The following is a 20450-nucleotide window of genomic DNA, read 5'->3' on the forward strand; positions in this document are numbered from 1 at the left end:
TACGGTAGCTGTGCAGTGGAATTACTAAAGCTTTGGTGGCCTTATGGCACAATATGCTTGTCTTTCCCTCTGCTTTATAAGCATATTATAATATGGGATATAATACAGAATTCAGTATAGGGACGGAGTGGTGAGAGTTAGTCCCATACTGCTGTTTGTGTACTGTGTGCTATGAAAGCAGCAGCAAGAAATTTTTCCCCCAGAATTGCCAGAAAATGTTTATGGAGATATGTATGTAGCAAATTTGGAATGAGGGAACACAAACAGAACGTAGAGATTAATAATACAGACAGCTTTTGTCAGAACCTCTCTGTTACCACAAGCCAATTATCTTCTCGTAGATAATTCTTCTCTGAATCTGGTCATAAATTCCAAATTTTCTTCTTAAAGCTTTAAGATAAAGTTTTCTGACACTCCTGCAGAGTCTCATTTAGCAGAATTTACAGGCATTGGCATTTGTCTACATAGTTTTACTCAAATTTTACTTGTGAGAAAAATGATGCTGTAAATCTGCTCGTCAATTAGATTCATTCTGTCACTCGTGCAGCTGTCATTGTATACAGCAACTTCTAGGTACTGAGGGGTCATTTCAGTGTTTCAAGACGATAATTGATGGTAAGTACCAATTACAGCAAGCAAAAATTTGAATCTAAAGCATATTTCACTATCAAAATTTATGACAAGAGAGTATGCAAACATACATGATAACATTAAAGTAAATCAATAACCTGTGTCCTAGAACTATATAAAGAAGGAAATTAATCACTGACTGCTTTGTACCAGACACCAATTTAGTATTCATATCAACACGGTGCCTATATAATTTGAACTCAGAATTTGGGTTTCCTTATGCTAGGTAGTTGTAGAGGAAACCTTATATATGATTTGTGATGAGAACATGAGAGTGTTGTGAGAAGGTAAAACTGAGCATTCATATTTACTGAACTGCCTAGTCTTAAATGATATTTTTACATTTTGCAGCTGCAGAGTATAATTGTCAGATTCATGTTTGCACACACAGATTAAAATGAATATTTTTTTCTAAAATTTAAGAACTGTAGAACTAATCTTTGAGTAAAATGCTCTGTTACATATTCCTTAGAAAAATCTAAAAGCTTTTCTATAATTGCAGCTAGATAAATCTGTGCTAGAAGCTCTGCCGCCTGATCTCCGAGAACAAGTAGAGCAAATATACGCCATTCAGCAAGGAGAGAATCACGGAGATAGCAAAAAAGAGCCAATAAATGGATGTAACACTGCACTTCTGTCACAACCAGTTGGAACAGTGCTTTTACAAATACCAGAGCTCCAAGAACCAAATACCAATACTGGAATTAATGTGATAGCCTTGCCAGCTTTCTCACAGGTAGGATGTTTGCAGGGTATCAATAAACATCTACTTTGTACTTACAGGAAGAGTTAACAGCTTTTTTCTTGAGACCGCATTACTAGAATCTGTGACCAAAATTATTTATTATCCTTTAATATCTTTAAAAGTCTGTGCTTTTAAATGTAACTTGATCTATCACAAATACAGTATGGTAGTATTTATTAAAGATTTATAGTGCCTATGTTTTTGCTGTTTAATGTAAAACCTCCTCATTTACACTTTGCTTTGCAATCCAGTGTGTAAATAGCCTTTTTTCTGCATTGCAGCTGAGTTAACACTGCACCATCAGTCTGAAGCAGTCCTAAAATCTGTTTAGCTAGTCACAGGAGACTCACTCTGTTTAAGTGGATGTTTTGATGGTGTAAAGCCAACCTCTACTAGCTTCTGTAGATATGATTATTTATATCACATTCCTGGGAGAAAGGCAGGCATGGCTAAAGATTGTGCATATTTCCATAATTTTTAAATGAGCTCATATACAGAATATTCAGGATGAGGAAAGGGCAAAGTTGTTTCTCAAAATAGGGGCCTGAAGGGGAAGCAGGTAGCAGTAATGATGCTTCTGATGATATTCCACCCTTCAATCCGAGATGGTGCTGAACACAAAAAAAATATATCAAAGTTTGGGTTACCCAATGATGCATATGCATCACTTAAAACAGCGCAGTATTTTTATTTTTCTGTTTGCTGTGCCCTTGCTCCATTGCTGTTCTCAAACTAAGTGACAGCACTTAATCAGATTTACAGAGAGGTATTTGTTGCTGGTTCAAAAGTACAGTGTTGCTTAGCTGACAAAGAATCCAGAGAAAATTAGATAGAAATTCCTGACCTGGTTTCAGTAAATGGTAGTTAATGCATAATTGCTATTCAGAATATGTATAGTCTATTCTGCTACTAAAATTTCTTCACCTTGATTCAAGTCATTGGTTCAGTTGTGTCAGTTTTTATTCCTGAACTGCGAAGTTGGATTTCCCCTATGGAAGTATTGTGCAAATAGTATATGAACTCTCCATACCCCCAGCTGTTCTAAATTATGTAGTTAAATTCATTCATAGGCAAGAGTTTATTTTGGACTTGTATGTTAAATTATGCTGTACTTTAAAGTATAGCCCTCCGCACTTGTTTTGCCACTCAATACTCTTTTTCAGGGGAAAATTTAACTACATATGGCTTTCTGTAAAAATTAAATTTAGTTTGTGTTTATGCTATACGTGTCTATTAATTAGGTAGTTGAGAATTCATTGGGGTTTTTTTATAACAGCATTACTTCTTGAAACTGTCTTAGAAATACCTGCTTTACACACTCAAATGCACTGGTTTTCCTGGCTCTATCTCCTAATGCACTTTGTGCCTCTGTTACTTGATTCAAAAACATCAGCTTAGCAGAGTAGCTTGTTTGTTTGAAGATGTAGTTCAAGAATAATTAACTACTTCCTACTTATTTGTCAGGGATATCCATACTATCTATTTTAGAATGCCTTATGCTTGTACTTCAGATTTTCTCCTGAAAACCTTTCAGCTTCCTTTATTGGCAAAAAGAGAACTAAGATTTATAATTTTCACTTTCTGAGTTAGGTCCAAGTTCAGTAACTAGAATAACATGGTTGAATGTTTTCCTTAGGCTTGGAGAAAAAAGTGCTAAAGCTAATTCATTAATACAGGAGGATTTTTTTCTGTGTTAAAGTCAAACATGAACTTAACTCAAAAATACCATTTTTGTCTAAATACAGTTTGACATGATATTTTTTTTTATTGTTAAAGCCTTTATTGAAGTGTGTACTGTATGAGTGCACACAAACATTTAAAATTATATTCATTAAGATCATTTGATGTAATGAACTAAGTGGTAATAGATTTCCGATGCAGAAATACTGTAAGCCACTCCAAATTGAGTACTTTAGCTACATCAACTCAGCAAATGTAAATGATGCCCTGCCATCTCTTTATAGTGTAATAAGGTTTGGTTTTCAACCCTTCATTGCTTTTGTCTGAACTGTGGTTTTTATGATCAGGTGCCAAGTTAATTGGATGATAGCGAGATATTCATTAGAAAACATGTGGAAAATGTCCCTTGTTTCTCCCATAAAAAGAATCCAGATAGGTTGCATTCATTTCTGTCAGCTGCTGAAGTAATCTTAAAATTTGGAAGAGCTGTATATCTCTGTAGCAGCTGAATCTTGTAAAAGCATAAGATGCAAGAAGTAAAGATTTCAGATGCTTAGAAACAAATGACATTTGTAGTAGTGGAATTAATTACTGGTGGCAAATTTGCACCTCATCCTTAGATTGTCTTAGCATGGTATAGATTCCTCCTAAGGAAATTATACAGCACATAAAAAATATAGATAGCTGTATGGTGAGATAATACCTGAATTAATAAAATCAAGGTTCTCTACCATGTCAGTATGATACAGCTAGAAGAAAGCTGTGTTAGGACACACTGGCTGTACCATAAATGAACCAAAACCCCAATTAATTAGTGTAGAATTGATATGAACTTGACTGATGGCTCTTCTAACTGAATTTTTACATGTTGCATTTCAGAGGAAGATGATAGGGGGAATAACAAAACCACATCCATTCCCCTGTACTGCATTATTTCTGCATGAATTACTAAGTGGTGTATACAAAAAACAGTGTTAATTCAGGGCCTCCCAAATTCCTGACTCTCGAATGCTTAACCAGAGAACGCTAACCTTTTTAGAATAGTTTTATTGCATAAAATTTGTATTTTAAAAATAACTTAAACCACTGGACTTAATTGGCTACATTCCACTGCAATGCTTTGTTCTGCGCAATGTATGCAGTAATTGAGGTCAGAGTTGTTCCCATTTCCTCCTTTAATTAGTGCACATTTTGTGCAGTGAAAAATTCATGTTGGCACGTGGAGTCCAGAAAAAGGTAAAAATGTTGTGTTAAATTGATGAGTTTTACCTATGGGACCATGTTCATGTTTATTATCTATATAGTTTAGACATGATATGTGTGAATAGCACAGCCTACCTTCCTGACATAACATACGTATTTTGGTTTAAACGAAAAGATCAAATCTCTATTGAAAACAAGAGGTAACTTTTAATATATATGCATACTGACATATAATAAATACAGTATCTCAGATAATGGTAGAAATTGTATTGTGCCCTTAGAATAGTAATAGTAGTTTAGAATAAATTTTTTTGGTTTGTGTGCATCTCCGAATTTTACCACTAAAATGAAGGGCACTCTCTCACTGGGCAGATTTAATCCTCTAAATGATAGGTTTGCTTTTTTGAATTAGATTTTGCAGATTATGAGCTGAAAACACTGTCCAATAATATTGGGAAACACAGAATACAAGACTAGCCTGTCACTAAATTGTTACTTCAGACACATAGTGAGGGAAGATAACCAATAACGCATGAAATTTTATTTTGTCCATATGAATGTGTACAGCAATTGGGAACAAATGATTTCAATCCCCTAGGACAGTTGGAAAGGACTATGTTTTTATCAGTCAAACAAGGGGTGGACAGCTGTGGGAGAAAGAAACTAAACCCTTTTGTGCTAGTTCAAAATATGAGGTAGCTGGATGTGCATTTCCTGTCCTTAAAGAAGCAAGGCTATTTCCAAGGTTATTTTGTTAGAGGAGTGGAGCAGCTTCCAGGAAAAGGAGGAACAGAAGTCTGATTGTCACAGTGTTTGAGTTTGGAAATTTGAAGGGACTGCTCTCGTGAGTTACGCCTAATTGTGCTGTTAATATAGGTGTACTGCATATCAGTACATGAATAAAAATAGTGGTGAATAAAGGATCAGTAGGTGAATAAGGATGATTAGTGTATTATAGGCCCATAAATAGTAATTTTATAAATTAATTAATGTAGGGTAATATTAAATGGAAGATTTTACGGTTTTTACAAGCTGAAGTACCTGACGAAAACATACAATGTATTTTACAGCATTTCAGTTATGTCCCATTTATTTTTGCTTGGCATAAAATGTAAATACCCTTCTCATGTGAGTGATCTAGAGGGAAGCAAGCAGTGTTGCTCACTGGTAAAATAATCAAATCAATCTTTTGTTACTGTTCAGGTGGACCCTGAGGTTTTTGCTGCACTACCTGCTGAGTTGCAAGCAGAGCTGAAAGATGCATATGATCAAAGGCAAAAGCAATCAGAGCAGCAACCTGCTAACACTTTTGGTGAGTATATATAGTTGTACGGTAGTTTGTAGTAGGGGTTGTTTACTATTTGGTTTTATGCAACCCTAAATAACAAACTGGAAAATATAACTAAAGCTTCTGTGAAGACGCATGCATGTTAAATCGAATTTCTGTATTTATTTTTGACAGACTGTCAGTGACAACCAGCTGTGGTATCATTTTGCAAACAGATGCCTAGCTTTACTTAAATGGGTAATTAATTCAATTCATGGGGACTGTGCCACTAAACTTACCCATGTCCATATGTTTGCAGAATGCAATCTAAACTTGATATGTCTTTTGATTTAAGCGTTGCATCTTCTGTACCTAAGTTAGTTAAACTATGTTCAGATAGCATTCTCGTGGTTCCCTGAACCACGGATTTCAGGCAACTAGAGATACAATAAATCTCACCATATGTCTGATAGTCAAGAGGGTTTTATTCTGAGCTGATCACCCAGGTACCCTTTTTATAATCTGTAGAGAGAAATAAGATTAATTCCCTGTGAATGTGCTTTCTCATAAAGTAAGTGTGGAATATCATTGGGTTCATTGCCAGTTAAATACTGCATTATTATAATCAAACCTTGATTTTCATAGTCAGTGAACTAATGCAAATATGTTAGTATGATGCAATGAGAGTGATTTCCTTGGTAGACCATGATAAAAGCAGTTTGAGGGGCTTTTCACTGCTGGTTTTCTGATAACCACTGGTGGGAGGTCTTGGCGGGTATCTGGGTGGGACAGTGCTCTTGACTGAGGCAAAGCAATTTATCTGGTAGGCTTCAGATTTCACCAGCTGGTCATATTCAAGCACTGAAATGCTTGATATTAAAAGGCTTATTGACAGTTGAGTATCCTCTAAGTACACTAATTTTTAGCAGTGCCTTTCAAATACTTAAAACATTGCCCATATCTGGAATGGCAAATGAGTGTTAAAGTAGCTTTATCTAGGTTATGTTCTCCCAATTGATCCACAGATTTTTAAGGAAAATACAGTCTCTCTTTCAATGGAAAAGTATTAAATTTTAAATGTATTGACCGCTGACTATTTCTATGTTTTTCAGTGTCAAAAAATCCTTTCCTACACCTGAAGCATGCAACAATGAAAAATAAAAAAATCAGAAAAAAAAATCCAGTCAGTCCTGTAAAAAAGAATCAGAGTCCTTTGAAAAACAAACTCATTGGTAGCCCTGCAAAAAACATGCCGGCTACATCTGGGAGCCCACAGAAGCTAATAGATGGTTTCTTGAAACAAGAAGGAACAGCTGCTCAGGTAATTTTAACAGCCTTTGGTAAAGCTATGTGTGTTTCTTTAGCCCTAGCCCATATTCACAAAGGCAGCTTGTTTTCTTTGCTGGATTCTTTGCTAGACATTTAGCTATGTATACATGTGTGTTATATGTGTGGTGTTACACTCTTTGTCAGACTGAGCTTTATCAACTTTTATTTTTGGAACAGCCGGAAGCGGTTCCATCAACTTCAGATTCTTCAGGCCCGTCAGCTCTGCAGGCTGAACAGCCTGGTTCATTTAGGCCGCAAGCACCCAACCTAGCTGGAGCTGTTGAGTTCAATGATGTGAAGACATTGTTGAAAGAATGGATCACAACTATTTCAGGTACGAGATGTCATGGTGGTGGTGAACTTGCATGTGTCACAAGAAAAACTATTTTTTTAGTAGGGTTTTTGTACTTTCTTCCTTCACTCTTCCTTTCACTGGTGATTTTTCATGGTAATCTTGACATCTTACTGCCTTGCAGTCTTGGAGTAACTTCTTGTTCCATGTTTTTGCCTGTTCCTGTTTCTTGCTTAACATCATGAAAATGTACCCGCTCTCTCTCTCTTCAACCCATTTGTCAGGCCCTTGTCTTACGCCTTGATGTTACTTGTGTGGGAGGTTGTCCTTATTTTGTCCAACATGTTCCAGCCTCTAGGATGAAAGCTATTGAAAGGGAATTCCTCTCTGGTGAAGATGTCTTTTTAAAGGCAAAGGAATGCAAATTTTTTTCAAAATAACTGCTGGAAAAAATTGTAGAATAAAGTGCAAAAAGTGTTACACCATTGCTGAATTGTGATTTGAATGTTAACATTATGTCAAACAATTAGCAATGCTTTAATATCTTGGAAAATCTGACCTGTGAGATCCTTTGTACTTCGGACATTACTGTATTCTTCAGTTTCAGAGCAGCCATTCCATTCTAAATCCCCATCCCTGGAGGTGTTCAAGGCCGGGCTGGATGGGGCTTTAAGCACCCTGCTCTAGTGGAAAGTGTCCCTGCCCATGGCAGGGGGGTTGGAACTCGATGATTTTTAAGCTCATTTCCAACTCCAAATATACTGTGATTCTTTTCCCTTTGGTTAGTATTAGCTTTGATGTCATTTGTTCTGACCAAATTAAAATAAAAGGTCTGCAAGACAGATATTTCAGGATCTTGCAGTCCTTTTATGTACACAACTTCTGATGTTGGGGGGAGGTACGAGAGAATATAGCAGTTGTCAGATTGGTGCCTGATGCACAAGAACTGTAGAATTTCTTTCTAGTGTTTTCCAATTATTCCATGCTTATATTCTGAGTACACTTAGAGAAAAGTTCTCTCTCTTTTTTTTTTTTTTTTTTTTTTTTTACTACAGATCCTATGGAAGAAGACATTCTACAGGTTGTGAAGTATTGTACTGATCTAATAGAAGAAAAGGATTTGGAAAAGTTAGATCTGGTTGTTAAGTACATGAAAAGGTAGCTTAATTATTAGTATTTGTGACATGTAGACTATTTTTGTTAGAACTTATGCACTAGATGTGTCAGTGTCGGGCCACATGCCCATTAGACATTCTGTTGATGAATGTAAATATTTTAAGCTTAAATTTTATTCTAAAACTGGGGAGGGAAGAAGTTGGGCTGTTAAAATAGGTGATTTGTGAAAGACTAAGAGTAGCATTTAATAGCATTTGCTACAGTCTTCTGTTTCTAGACAAAGGATATTGATTTTGTCAGCATCGTCCCTCTTCTTCATCCTGTTTTCATTCATTTTTTGTGGCATCTTAGATCTTGCCTTTGTTTCATCTGATTTCATCCTGCTGCTGTATCCAGATCCTCTCTCACTTCCAACCTATTAAATCCTTTTGTATTACTTAGTTATTATGCTTCTATTAGTCTTCCCATGATTCAGGAGGCCCTAGTTCCATGTATGACTTGCTTACTAACTGATACTTAACTATGGGGCTCAGCTTTAGAGGTCGGGCTTTACCAAGATTGAATCAAAATACCATTCACAGTGAACCATTTTGATCTTGTTTTCCAGTATGAAGATCAAAACTTACTGTAAAAAGGACTGTTTCTGTAATGGTGATTTTTCTCCCTCTTCTTCCTTTTCCCTTCCAGGTTAATGCAGTCATCTGTGGAATCAGTTTGGAATATGGCATTTGACTTCATTCTTGACAATGTTCAGGTAGTTTTACAACAAACTTACGGAAGCACATTAAAAGTTATCTGAACTTGTAGTAAAGAGCTTGATGAGAGCCTGGAGCTCTCTGCTAGCTGTGCCATAAGTGCTTGTGAGGTATTTGCAAAGTGCATGATAGTAATGCCCTGAGTTTTTATAATTTCAAATTTCTTTTTAAACAACAAAGTGTTTTGTACATTTCTTTTCAGAAAGTGCCAAATTTGTCAGTATTGCATGTAAATAATTGTGTTAAAATTCTTTTATTGTAGTATAGAATCTATTTACAAAATGTTTGTTTATAAAGTTTTATGGATTTTTACAGTGAAGTGTTTACAGTTGTTTAATAAAGAACTGTATGTATATTTTTGTACTGATTCTATTTTGTGATGCTTCAGTTTGAATATAGCTAAACCCTTTTATTAAAGATGCAGCTTTGATTCATTTCAAAAAGTTTTACACAGTGACACTGCCTCAACACGAGTAGGAGACTGCTGTGCATTCACCTGGCTGCCTTCCCTTTCTTCTCCACTGAATTTATTAGAGATTTTAAGCCAAGGGAAGAAAATTAGCTCATTTTCAGCTTCATCCTTCAAATACAGAAACCAGCGTGGCACAGCCCCTCCCAAAGCACACACAAAGCTGTAGCAGAGTTGCTCTCTGAGCTCTGTGTATTCAGATGTACTGTCACCTCTGGAGCCGTGTGCTGGGGGAGGAAACAAATGGAGATCTTTAAACAGTTACCCAAAAGAAGGACCGTACAGGAGCAAGGGACATGGTGAGGTGGAGCACTGATTAAGCCTGTATCAGTCCTCTGCCTTGCTCCTACTCAGGACAGAGCCACCTGTCACTCTGAAAATACCATAGTTCTCCCCAGCCTGTGACTTGTGTTTCCTTTATGCAAGGTAAGAAAGGAGGTTGTAGTGAGTAGCAGAAGTCTTTCTAACGTGGGTGTACACCTGAAATAAACAGCCTGGTCTGTTTGTGTCTGTGGTAGGGAGGGGGGTTATGCTTGCATCTCTACAGTTTGTATTATTTTGGGCAAGTTTGCTTTTTCCAGATATACAGCGGGCTCGTATAGTCACGTTTGGCCCAGTAGGCTGAAGCAAGGCTGTGCAGGTGCCCGGAGAGAAGGAAGCCCACTTGAAGGAAACCCAGGTGGTAAGAAAAATCTTATCATTTTCTGAAGACAATGATGGGGGGGAAGGGAGGTCAGAAGAACCCCACATAACCCTGGATGGGTGTGGGCCCCGCTGACTCTAGAATGGAAAGCTGGAACATGAACTGGAGCTAGCCCTGGAGCAGGATTTGCACCACCAGTTTAGCTGGAGGCACCTCTGCTAGCATTCAGATTAGCTGCAGGTAACAGTACAGCTAGAGCAGGGAGCACCCAGCAGTCACTTCAGTGGCTGTAGCACAGGTTACAGCAGTGACAGCACATTTTAGCTTCAGGTTGTGCCCTAGACTTCCCTTGTAACGCACACCTGGAGAGGTACCCAGCTGGCAGCCTTCTACAACAAGGTGGTGGGTGAGGGAAGGGCAGTAGATGGTGTTTCCTTTCACTTTAGTAAGGCTTTTCATAGCATCTCCTGTAGCATCCTCATAGACACGCCAACGTCAGCTTGTCAGTCGATAGGCAGGCTAGAGAGGAGACATGGATTGAAAAACTACCTGAGCATGGGGATCAGTGGCACAGAGTCCTGTTACAGACCAGTCCCGAGTGGTGGAACCCCATATTTAGTGCTAGGGCCAGTCCTGTTCAACATCTTCATTAGTGACCTGGATGATGGGGCAGAGCAAAGCCTTGGGCAAGTTTGCCAATGGCACAAGATTGGCTGGTGTGCTGAGGGCTGTGCTGCACCTGGAGACCATCAGCCTGGAGAAAGGGGCTGGTGGGAACCTCCTGAAGTTCAACAAGGGGCAGTGCAAAGTTCTGCACCCAGGGAGGAGCCACCCCAGGCACTGAGGGCCAAGCAGCTGAAAAGCAGCGCTGCAGGTAAAGCTCTGTGGGTTGTTTGAGGCAGCAGTACAGAGCAAGGCCAACACAACTGCCACAAAGACTGGGGACTGGACTTGGTGACTGCAAGAGGTTCCTTCCACCCTGCACCAGGCTCAGGTTAGCTGCTTGGCTGTCTATAGAACTACATCTGTGTGTAGGTATTTATCTATAGAGAGGGAGGGAGAAGCACCTCATCTCAATCAACGTGTTTTAAGTTTCTGTTAGTTCCTAGTTTGAGTCTCTCAGACCCTCTTTATCTGCTGGTTTTGAAGCTTTGTTCCCCACCCCCCCCCCGTGGCACGCTTGCTGTTCAAATAGAGGAAGGTATCTTCTGAAATGGAAGCATTTTACCAATTTGGTTTCTGTTTTTGTGGGTGCTGCCCAAGACATAAAATAATAAAATCCTAGTTTCAAGTTATATTTTTGAAAAGGACACTCAGATAAGTAATGCTTTGAGTGAGGCTATTGGTAATTGTATTTTTGTCGTCCCTTAGGGATCCCTGCTTCAAGCCCTCAAGTATTACATTGAACAGTTATCTGCTTCCTTAAAGCCTCTTATAAAATACCTTCCTTAAGTTCCACAACAGCAACCTGCAAAAAATAGCATCGTCCTTTTCCCAGACTTTTTACCTGTGGAAAGAACACCCTTCTCCCCTTGAGGAACCAATGAAGAATACATCAAAACCACAGTGTTCGACATCTGGGTTCTTAAGTTAAGAACTTCTTTTATTAGTGTAGTTTTCACGATTGCATAGTTTGCAAAATTAAATTGTAACAATTAAATGCAGTGCCCTCACTGTGACCGTTCTATTCTAAACCCCTGACACGCCCAGTGATGGGAATTTGTACCACACACCAACCTGACTGAAAAGGTCCTTTTCGATGGCGAGTTTGAAGTCTAACAAACAAGAAAAAAAATGCGGTAAGTTCAAATTCCATTGCCAAAGGAAGTTGTCAGATATTCCTTTGTAATGGAGTCCACACAAATCAAATCATAAAATTCAAGATTTTTCCCACAAAAAAAAGGTAATGTAAGCAACAGAAGGAATCTGATCAGACTGCTTATTGCAAGGTAAATTCTTGTAAATATTTTAAATGCTAAAAACCTCAGCTATCTGAAAGATCATTATTGATTTTGTTTCAGCTTGTGCTTTTCTAATGTGCTTGTTGAGCTCCTCTCAACATGAGCTGTGAGTTACCAGGAGACTACCTGGTGAGGGATGGGTCACGCTGCCATCCTAAGCAAGGAGCAGCAGGGGAAGGAAGGGTAGGAGAAGGCTGGGATTGCAGACTGACTCCTGGTCATCACCAACATCATCAACCACATGCCTTTCCAACTGGTTCAGTCCCACGGTGTCAGATGACTCCACAGCTCTGATGCAGCGTCCAAAGTCACCCCTTGCTTGCAGACAACCATTTATCCAGGTGCTTACCAGGACTCTGAGCAGCAGCTGGAGAAGAAGATGCCACCTCTAACCTCCTCCCAGCAGAGCCCCTCTGGGAATGAGGACTTGCTAAACACCTGGCCTGCAACTCAGCTGCTTTGGGAACATGCAAGAGACACGAGCCACCAGGATCACCACCACACGCTCCACAAGGGGACATGAAGCCAGAGGAGAAACCTTTGCTGGAACACACCTCCCTTACTTTGCCAAGCCCGGAGAGGGAAACCTCCACCTGGCATTTCCACACCTGTCTCAGCCCATGAAGTGAAACTCTGATCATTGAAGCAAACTGTGAAACACATGGGCTACTATGTCCATCTCCTTTATTTGCGGCTCTGCGTTATAATGATTACAGGTCGACTTTCATGAACTGTACAAGCAGTAAAAGGCGGCCAACTATGCTTTACATCAGTTTTTTTTCACACAAAGCAAATACAGAAATATCCAATTGCCTAATTTTCTATTTAAAAAAATTTCTATAGGCACAAAGCAGAAGAATGTTGGAAAAGAGAGTCAAGGGAAGAGGTATGCATAAATAAAGAAGTACTTCTTACATCAAAAATGTCCCAAGAATCACAAAGTCTGCAGAAGCTTGGTTAATCAAATACTGCAGTACTGATCTCATCAGTATAAAAGTGAAAGAGCTTTAGTTCTGTAATAAAAATTCAATTTATTTTATTTTCTTTTGGAGAGAGGGAGGGAAAGAGGGTGGAAGGAAGGTGTAAGAGAAGGAAGGGCAAACTTTAAAACAGCAGCCAGTATTAGGAAGGGCAGTAGGAGAGGTGAACAGGCACATTGGAACCATGGGAACGTGTAAATTGACCACTGTCAAACCAGTGTAAATTTCTTGGTTTCTCATGGAAAACATTTTATCCACATATTTTCCTCCCACACATATATCCAACACTGTCTTCAATATAGGACTTTGTTGGTAACTATTAGAACAGGAAGAGTGCGTTTATTCCTGCCTCCCCATTGCTGTAAAAAGTTATTATCTAGATGATTTCAAACACTTTCTTCAGCTCTACTATAAGCTGCCAGTCAGACTTCTGCATTTCGTCCCTGAACCAGTCCTTCAGAGCATCGATGGACTGACGGCTGATCTGCAACACAAGACACACACGTATTAATGATGGCTGAAGGAAGGGCACCAGGCTGCACAGCGGGAAGGCTCCTTCTAATCCCAGTTTTGCTTCTGATCTGCTGCGTGACCCATCCCATCCCTTTCCCTTCCTTGCTCCTCATGTCCCTTACCTGGTCTTCAGAGACTGCAGAAGCACAGACCATCTTGCAGTGAGATAAAAGCCTGTGACCAGAGAGGATCTCCTGCTTCCCCCAGAGCCCACAGCACTAGCACCACCCCTCAAGGCCCAGCATCTCCACCTGAGAAGCCCCTGTGGCTACTTGCCCCCTGTTCATGGGGACAAGCCCCCAGAGCACGTGAGTAGCAGGGGGCATCTCCCAACATGGTAACTACAGCAGTTGGAAATGCAGAGAGCTGTGGCTTTGCTTCTGACCCCAGAAAACTGAGCAAGGGCTCATCTCCTCATCCAAGCCCAGCATTCCGGCATTGGAGCAACTGAAGGATTGCTGTTATTGCCCAATTTCAAAACCAGGCAAACACAGTGACGCTGTAATGCCATGGGGGCCTGCTAAGCTGCTCTGGGCACCAGCTACATACACCCGTATGCAAATAGCTCATTTAGCATTTTACCCTCTCGGGTGCAATAAGCCGCAAGGTATTTTTAGCTGCGGAACATCATTCCTATTTTCCTCCCACACATATATCCAACACTGTCTTCAATATAGGACTTTGTTGGTAACTATTAGAACAGGAAGAGTGCGTTTATTCCTGCCTCCCCATTGCTGTAAAAAGTTATTATCTAGATGATTTCAAACACTTTCTTCAGCTCTACTATAAGCTGCCAGTCAGACTTCTGCATTTCGTCCCTGAACCAGTCCTTCAGAGCATCGATGGACTGACGGCTGATCTGCAACACAAGACAGACAAGTTTTAATAATGGCTGAAGAAAGGGCACCGGTTTGCACAGCGGGAAGGCTCCTTCTAATCCCAGTTTTGCTTCTGATCTGCTGCGTGACCCATCCCATCCCTTTCCCTTCCTTGCTCCTCATGTCCCTTACCTGGTCTTCAGAGACTGCAGAAGCACAGACCATCTTGCAGTGAGATAAAAGCCTGTGACCAGAGAGGATCTCCTGCTTCCCCCAGAGCCCACAGCACTAGCACCACCCCTCAAGGCCCAGCATCTCCACCTGAGAAGCCCCTGTGGCTACTTGCCCCCTGTTCATGGGGACAAGCCCCCAGAGCACGTGAGTAGCAGGGGGCATCTCCCAACATGGTAACTACAGCAGTTGGAAATGCAGAGAGCTGTGGCTTTGCTTCTGACCCCAGAAAACTGAGCAAGGGCTCATCTCCTCATCCAAGCCCAGCATTCCGGCATTGGAGCAACTGAAGGATTGCTGTTATTGCCCAATTTCAAAACCAGGCAAACACAGTGACGCTGTAATGCCATGGGGGCCTGCTAAGCTGCTCTGGGCACCAGCTACATACACCCGTATGCAAATAGCTCATTTAGCATTTTACCCTCTCGGGTGCAATAAGCCACAAGGTATTTTTAGCTGCGGAACATCATTCTGTCAGCCCTCTTGAGGGACAACCACTAACAAACCTCAAAACAAGGCGACAGGGAGACTCGGCTGAACTGCTCCACACACCATGTGGAGTGTCTGCTGCTCTCTGACAGAAGGTTCCTAGAGTTTGTTTCTCAGGCCTCATGCAACATTTCCCCATCTCATAAGCCCCCTCCAAAAGGCAGCTGCTCTTACCTTGCTGACGAGGATATCTGTTGCTTCAAAATGTCGCCCGTACATTTTCGGTGATTCACCAGGAATAGGTTCTATTTTAACACATACTTCTTGGCCTTTTTTTGCAACCTCCACTGGTTTATGGTTCACTTCAATACTTGTAACTATTCCGATTTCAACAAACTGTAACACAACGAAGCAGCTGTAATACACATCCACAACACCTCTGCAAACACGCTCCTCTCTGAATTCCTGTTTGTATCTAGGGACTTGCTGGGGACGAAGCACTGAGCTACGGGAGCAGCCACCTCAGAAAACACTGCACTGTAAGCACATGGTACAGAAGGAGGGCAGAGGCACACACAGAATCACACACAGACTCATCTAGGCTGGAAGAGACCCTCGGGATCATCAAGTCCAACCATCCACCCTACTCTAAAGTTCTCCCCTACACCATATCCCCCAACACCACATCTAAACGTCCCTTAAACACAGCCAGGGATGGGGACTCAACCACCTCCCTGGGCAGCCTGTTCCAATGCCCGACCACTCTCTCTGTGAAGAATTGTTTCCTAATGTCCAGTCTAAACATACCCTGGTGCAACTTGAAGCCATTACCCCTTGTCCTATCGTCTGTAACTTGGGAGAAGAGACCGATGCCCGCCTCTCTACACCCTCCTTTCAGGTACTTGTACAGAGCGATAAGGTGTCCCCTCAGTAGCCATCCATCTAGTTCATCTGGGATATCAGACATCAGGAGTTGACTTCCCCCCTTATTAGCTACCAGGAATGACAATTTTGCTCATTACTTCATATCACAATCCAGAAATTGTAGCAGGACAGAAAGGGAGGTTGACTGGCAGGGTGCTGGGGCAGGCTGGAGGCCGTGGCCTCCTACAGGCCTTGCTCCAGCAGAGAACAGCGCGATGGCTGATCACCAGGAAAGAGACTCCATTTACAAGTCTGAATCCTGTCTCCTACCAAAACTCTGTGCACCAGGGAAAGGCGTGCAAGTGTCTCCTGCTGCATCATCCCAGGAACTCCTGAGGCAGATCAAACTCCCCTGAGAAGAGACTCTTACTTACGTTTTTGCTGGGTACACACATGGGCGTCCCCTGCTTCACCTGGCCGGCCTCCACCACCACACCCATCACTATTGGGTCACGAGAGTTGAAAATGAACTGAGGGAGTATCTTCATCTTGCAAGGAAATACTGCTATGTGCCTGGAAGATGACAAAGAAAAGGCATTTTGGAAGAGGTGTTGGAACAGTGTGCACGTTAACACTTCTGCCTTCTCCCACGCTTCTTGGGTGTTTATTCCGGGAGTGTCGCTTGGGGAGAAATCAAGCAAGAAAAAACTCTTTTCCAGTCTTACTGCTTCTAGTCAATACTTGATCTTCAAAAACTCCAGGGAACAATAGTCAAGCACGGCCGGCATGGATTGTATTTTGACTGGCTTGGGCAGTCAACTAAGACCAAAAGAACAGTAATTTCACAGTATAATTATAGTCTCAGAAGAGCACAGGAATAGAAACATTATTGCCTCAACCCATCACAGGGACTCCAAAAATTCAAGATCTTTGTGAAGTGAAAAATATGTTCAAATGCTGAGGCAAACAAAGGCAAATTGGGATCGATATGAAATGAAATACATTTTCTTTTACTTTGTCTGTCCTTACTTCACTGAGAATCAGCCAATGACAATTAATTTTGGCTCCCTATAAATTCTTAAATGATTGCATAGTCACATTACTGCCGTCAGAATTAAGCTCTATATGTTGGAATTGCATAAATATGAAACAACAGAATCCAAATCCCTCTCGTTTTGTTTTCTTAACTCTGCAAGACTGACCCATCTGTCACAGACGAGGAACAGAAGCCAAGTACACAACACAAAGCCACCCATAGTAAGAACACTCCGTATTCCGTGATAATTTTAGCTAAATCTTAGCTAAAAGATCTTATCTTTACCTTTTAGCTAAATCAACTGTTTCACAGCTCTCACCCTGGTGAGCCTAATCCCAGATGTAAACAATTTAGACTGGAGTTACTGTCCTATCCTCTTCCTCCTTTCCTTCCTTCCCATCAGAAATACGTGCTAAATAATAATATGGAACCAAGAAGTTAAGGCAATTTTCATTTACGGTAAGACAATTAAGAGACAATGTTATTTGGGAAACATCCAGAAGGGGATTGCTCTTACTTACTTGAACTCCTCTTGTTTCTGCTTTTTGTAGTCTTGTCTATACTTTGTGAAGGCATCAAATAAATGATAAATTATTTCAGCGCTAAAAATTCGAACTCCTAAACTGTCAGCCATTTCCTGTGCATCGCGTTCAATCCTCACATCAAACGCTAGAATGACTGCGTATCTGGAAGGAAAAATAAGTCAAACAGTTTATTAGATGGACCGTAGAACCCAAACTAAGGAGGGGGCACCCCTGAAACACCCCCACCCATTTATCAACATCCTAAAAAGCAAAGAAGTTACTTACTGCGGGTCGTGCTCCAACATCACCGATGCCTTCATCACGTCTTTTTTATGGACAGGACCTATATTAATTCCTGAATACTGTTGAAGAGGAAAGCCACACAAATCAGTCACTAACCTCTCAGCCAAAAGGAAACAGTTATGAACTAAACTGTAGAAACAACAGCATCAGAGACAGCCCAGAAGTACTTACTGGCACTTCTGATGTTTTAAGAAATTCAAGTAATGCTTCTAAAGAGCCTAAAGTAGAAGCCTGGACATAAACACCTTTCTCTTCTAGCTTGATTGCATTCAGTGTTTGCTTCAGTTCATGTATTAGTTCATCCTTGAGGGTGAAAAAAAAAAAAAAAGGAGAGAAAAAAAAAGCAAGTTTTCCATAAATTAATGAAAGACATCTGCTCAGGAACATAAAAGATCAGAGGAACAGTGTACTGCAGCTGAACCTAAAGCGGTGTTCAAACAAAAAAAAAAAAAAAGGAGAGAAAAAAAAAAAGCAAGTTTTAGTTCTATTGTTGCTTATGCCTCAGGGTACAAAGTTTTTCTGTTGGTAAGCTGCTGAAAGGAGGTGACAGCCACACGGGTAGGTCCCAGCTCACAGACTTGCAGCACAGGTCACACGCAGCCCCGTGACAGGCTGCTGCTGCGTCTGGCAGTGGAAAACTCTGACCTGAACTAGACTCGGGGATTTTGCAAGGCAGCCATCGTGTAACAGAAAGCAGATGCCCATCTTGGGAGTTAGTAACATTTCGCTGCAGAATAGACACTGCCCTCCCCGGTGCTCTAAGTTTCCACTGGTGGGACTGGCCGAGTGGAACACACACCCCACAGTCTGTGGCCATAGTTCTGGCTGCCTAAGGGAGCATCAGCAATGAAAGCAGACACCCCTGAAACCGTGAGCTGGAAAGGACTCTGAACACTCTTTAAGCCTAGGTATAAAACAGAGGATACAAAGGAGAAGTTTCAGAGAAGTTAAAAAAAAAAATCCATTTTTTTAAGAGGCCATGCCTTTTAAACCCTCAATCTTTGCCAGATGAATGGGTGATGCCATTTACTTTAAGCACTCACATATCTGCTACTCATACACTCCACATACGTACTCATATGTACCCAGAAAAAAAGGTCTGTGTTTGGAGGACCTAAAAGATTAACCTCCCTTTGGGGGCAAAGATAAGTAGACAGAAGGCCAAAGTAAAACTATGGTTACAAATAAACTATCAACATGTGAGTTTCCTTTTTAAACTCCCTTCCTGATGTTGGAGAACAGGAACATCTCAATTTTGGTTTTAAGATAGCTGCGTTCTTTCCTTTGCCATTTTTAAAGTGTAAGCCACAACAGAAATTTGCTACATGAGTCTTGAATCAGTATTGCAATTATGATAGTTTGAGGAACTCCACTAGCAGGTATTTGCCTAATATAATTTAATCAAAACATATGCATAAATTACTGCAAGTACCAAATCTGTAATTAACATATAGTCAAACTACACTATGATAATTGTTTTCAAACCCTATTCTCCAGCAGGGAGACCCCAGCAAAATACCAGGGAAAAGCTAAGGGTCAAGATACTGAAAACATCAGCACACTGATGCTTCATCACATGGCTACAGCATGTTACTGTAACATACGTTACATATATTATATGACATGTATATTATTTTAAAATACAACCAAAAAAAGCAAGTTACTCGCCCACTGAGCTCTCAACATCTGAATGAGCTTCATCACCACAGAACTCAGTTGCCCTCAGTTTGTTTCTTATTTCAGCGTTAGCCATCTCACCTTGAGGACTGGGACTTCATCCTCTTTATGAGCTACAAGCAACGGCAAACCGGCCAGGGTTTTTTCCAAATCTTTCCCAAGAATCTTCACACCTTGAGCAGCGACGACCTCTTTGTGCTTTTCATACTGGTTCTGAAAAGGAGAAGACACAATAGCAACGAGTTCATGGAGACGCTACACAGCAACACAAAGCAGTGTGGAGCAGCTACAGAACTCGCCACCAGGCAGCACAGCAGAGTGTGACAGTGAATCCAGCAGCTCCCATCTTTCATCAGGGATTTCTCTATTTTGCATTTGCACGTTTCAGTCTGCTCCTCTCCCTTCAGATACCCACCTTCCCCGAGGGAGACAGGGTAGAGGGAATCATCTAAAAACAGAGGTGGCCAGAAAAAGACCAAGCAGTGATAGGCAGCTGCTCACTGAAAAAAAACCACCCCAAAAATCCAGGCCCATAGAGAAGGGGAAGATGCCAACAGCTTAACTGAAGCACTAAAGCTCAGTTGATAGGGCCCAAGGCTCTGTGAAGGAAGAGCTGTCTCATTCTCCCACTGGAGACCTGCCTTCTCCTGTACACAGCTCCATGCTTGATTTCCCAGGTGCTCCTCCCCACCCAGGGGAACTTCAAAGATCTCCCCTCACTCAGGGCACGGCTCTAAGGCATCATACCAGCAGTTATTTCTGAAGACCTTTAAATCAACATTGGAGAGATTTTCTGGTTTGTTTCTTCATTTCTTTTGTTTAGGAGTTGTCTCAGCCTTTTCTTGAAACCACAAGGCAGCTTCATTCCTCAGCAAGCACTTTGTTCCTGCAAGCCTCAATTCTTTAGCCCTCCACCCCAAAATTTGGGTCTTACTTCAAGGGTAACAATTCCCCACAGGCTGAATCGAAAGATACCCTCATTGCC

At 41.0% G+C, this 20450-nt stretch overlaps 2 protein-coding genes across 3 annotated transcripts in view; one reads left to right on the forward strand and one right to left on the reverse strand.

Annotated features, from left to right (window-relative positions):
• Positions 1-9372, forward strand: part of REV1 (REV1, DNA directed polymerase) — a 44245-nt gene extending 34873 nt beyond the window's left edge. The window contains exons 17-22 of one of the 2 annotated variants that reach the window (XM_014960232.1): positions 1133-1366; positions 5462-5570; positions 6638-6846; positions 7032-7188; positions 8202-8304; positions 8950-9372. In XM_014960232.1, the coding sequence (XP_014815718.1) occupies positions 1133-1366; positions 5462-5570; positions 6638-6846; positions 7032-7188; positions 8202-8304; positions 8950-9061 (924 nt within the window). In that variant the 3' untranslated portion in view covers positions 9062-9372. The remainder of the gene's footprint in view (positions 1-1132; positions 1367-5461; positions 5571-6637; positions 6847-7031; positions 7189-8201; positions 8305-8949) is intronic. The other variant, XM_014960233.1, reaches the window with a different exon arrangement.
• Positions 9373-14219: 4847 nt separating this feature from the next.
• Positions 14220-20450, reverse strand: part of EIF5B (eukaryotic translation initiation factor 5B) — a 37725-nt gene continuing 31494 nt past the window's right edge. The window contains exons 18-24 of the mRNA XM_014960234.1: positions 19547-19678; positions 17960-18091; positions 17771-17847; positions 17483-17647; positions 16360-16498; positions 15296-15457; positions 14220-14442 (exon numbers count right to left, since the gene is read on the reverse strand). Coding sequence (XP_014815720.1) covers positions 14335-14442; positions 15296-15457; positions 16360-16498; positions 17483-17647; positions 17771-17847; positions 17960-18091; positions 19547-19678 — 915 coding nt within the window. The 3' untranslated portion in view covers positions 14220-14334. The remainder of the gene's footprint in view (positions 14443-15295; positions 15458-16359; positions 16499-17482; positions 17648-17770; positions 17848-17959; positions 18092-19546; positions 19679-20450) is intronic.

The sequence above is a fragment of the Calidris pugnax genome, unplaced genomic scaffold, assembly GCF_001431845.1.
Source record: "Calidris pugnax isolate Ruff unplaced genomic scaffold, ASM143184v1 scaffold188, whole genome shotgun sequence".
Taxonomy (NCBI): domain Eukaryota; kingdom Metazoa; phylum Chordata; class Aves; order Charadriiformes; family Scolopacidae; genus Calidris; species Calidris pugnax.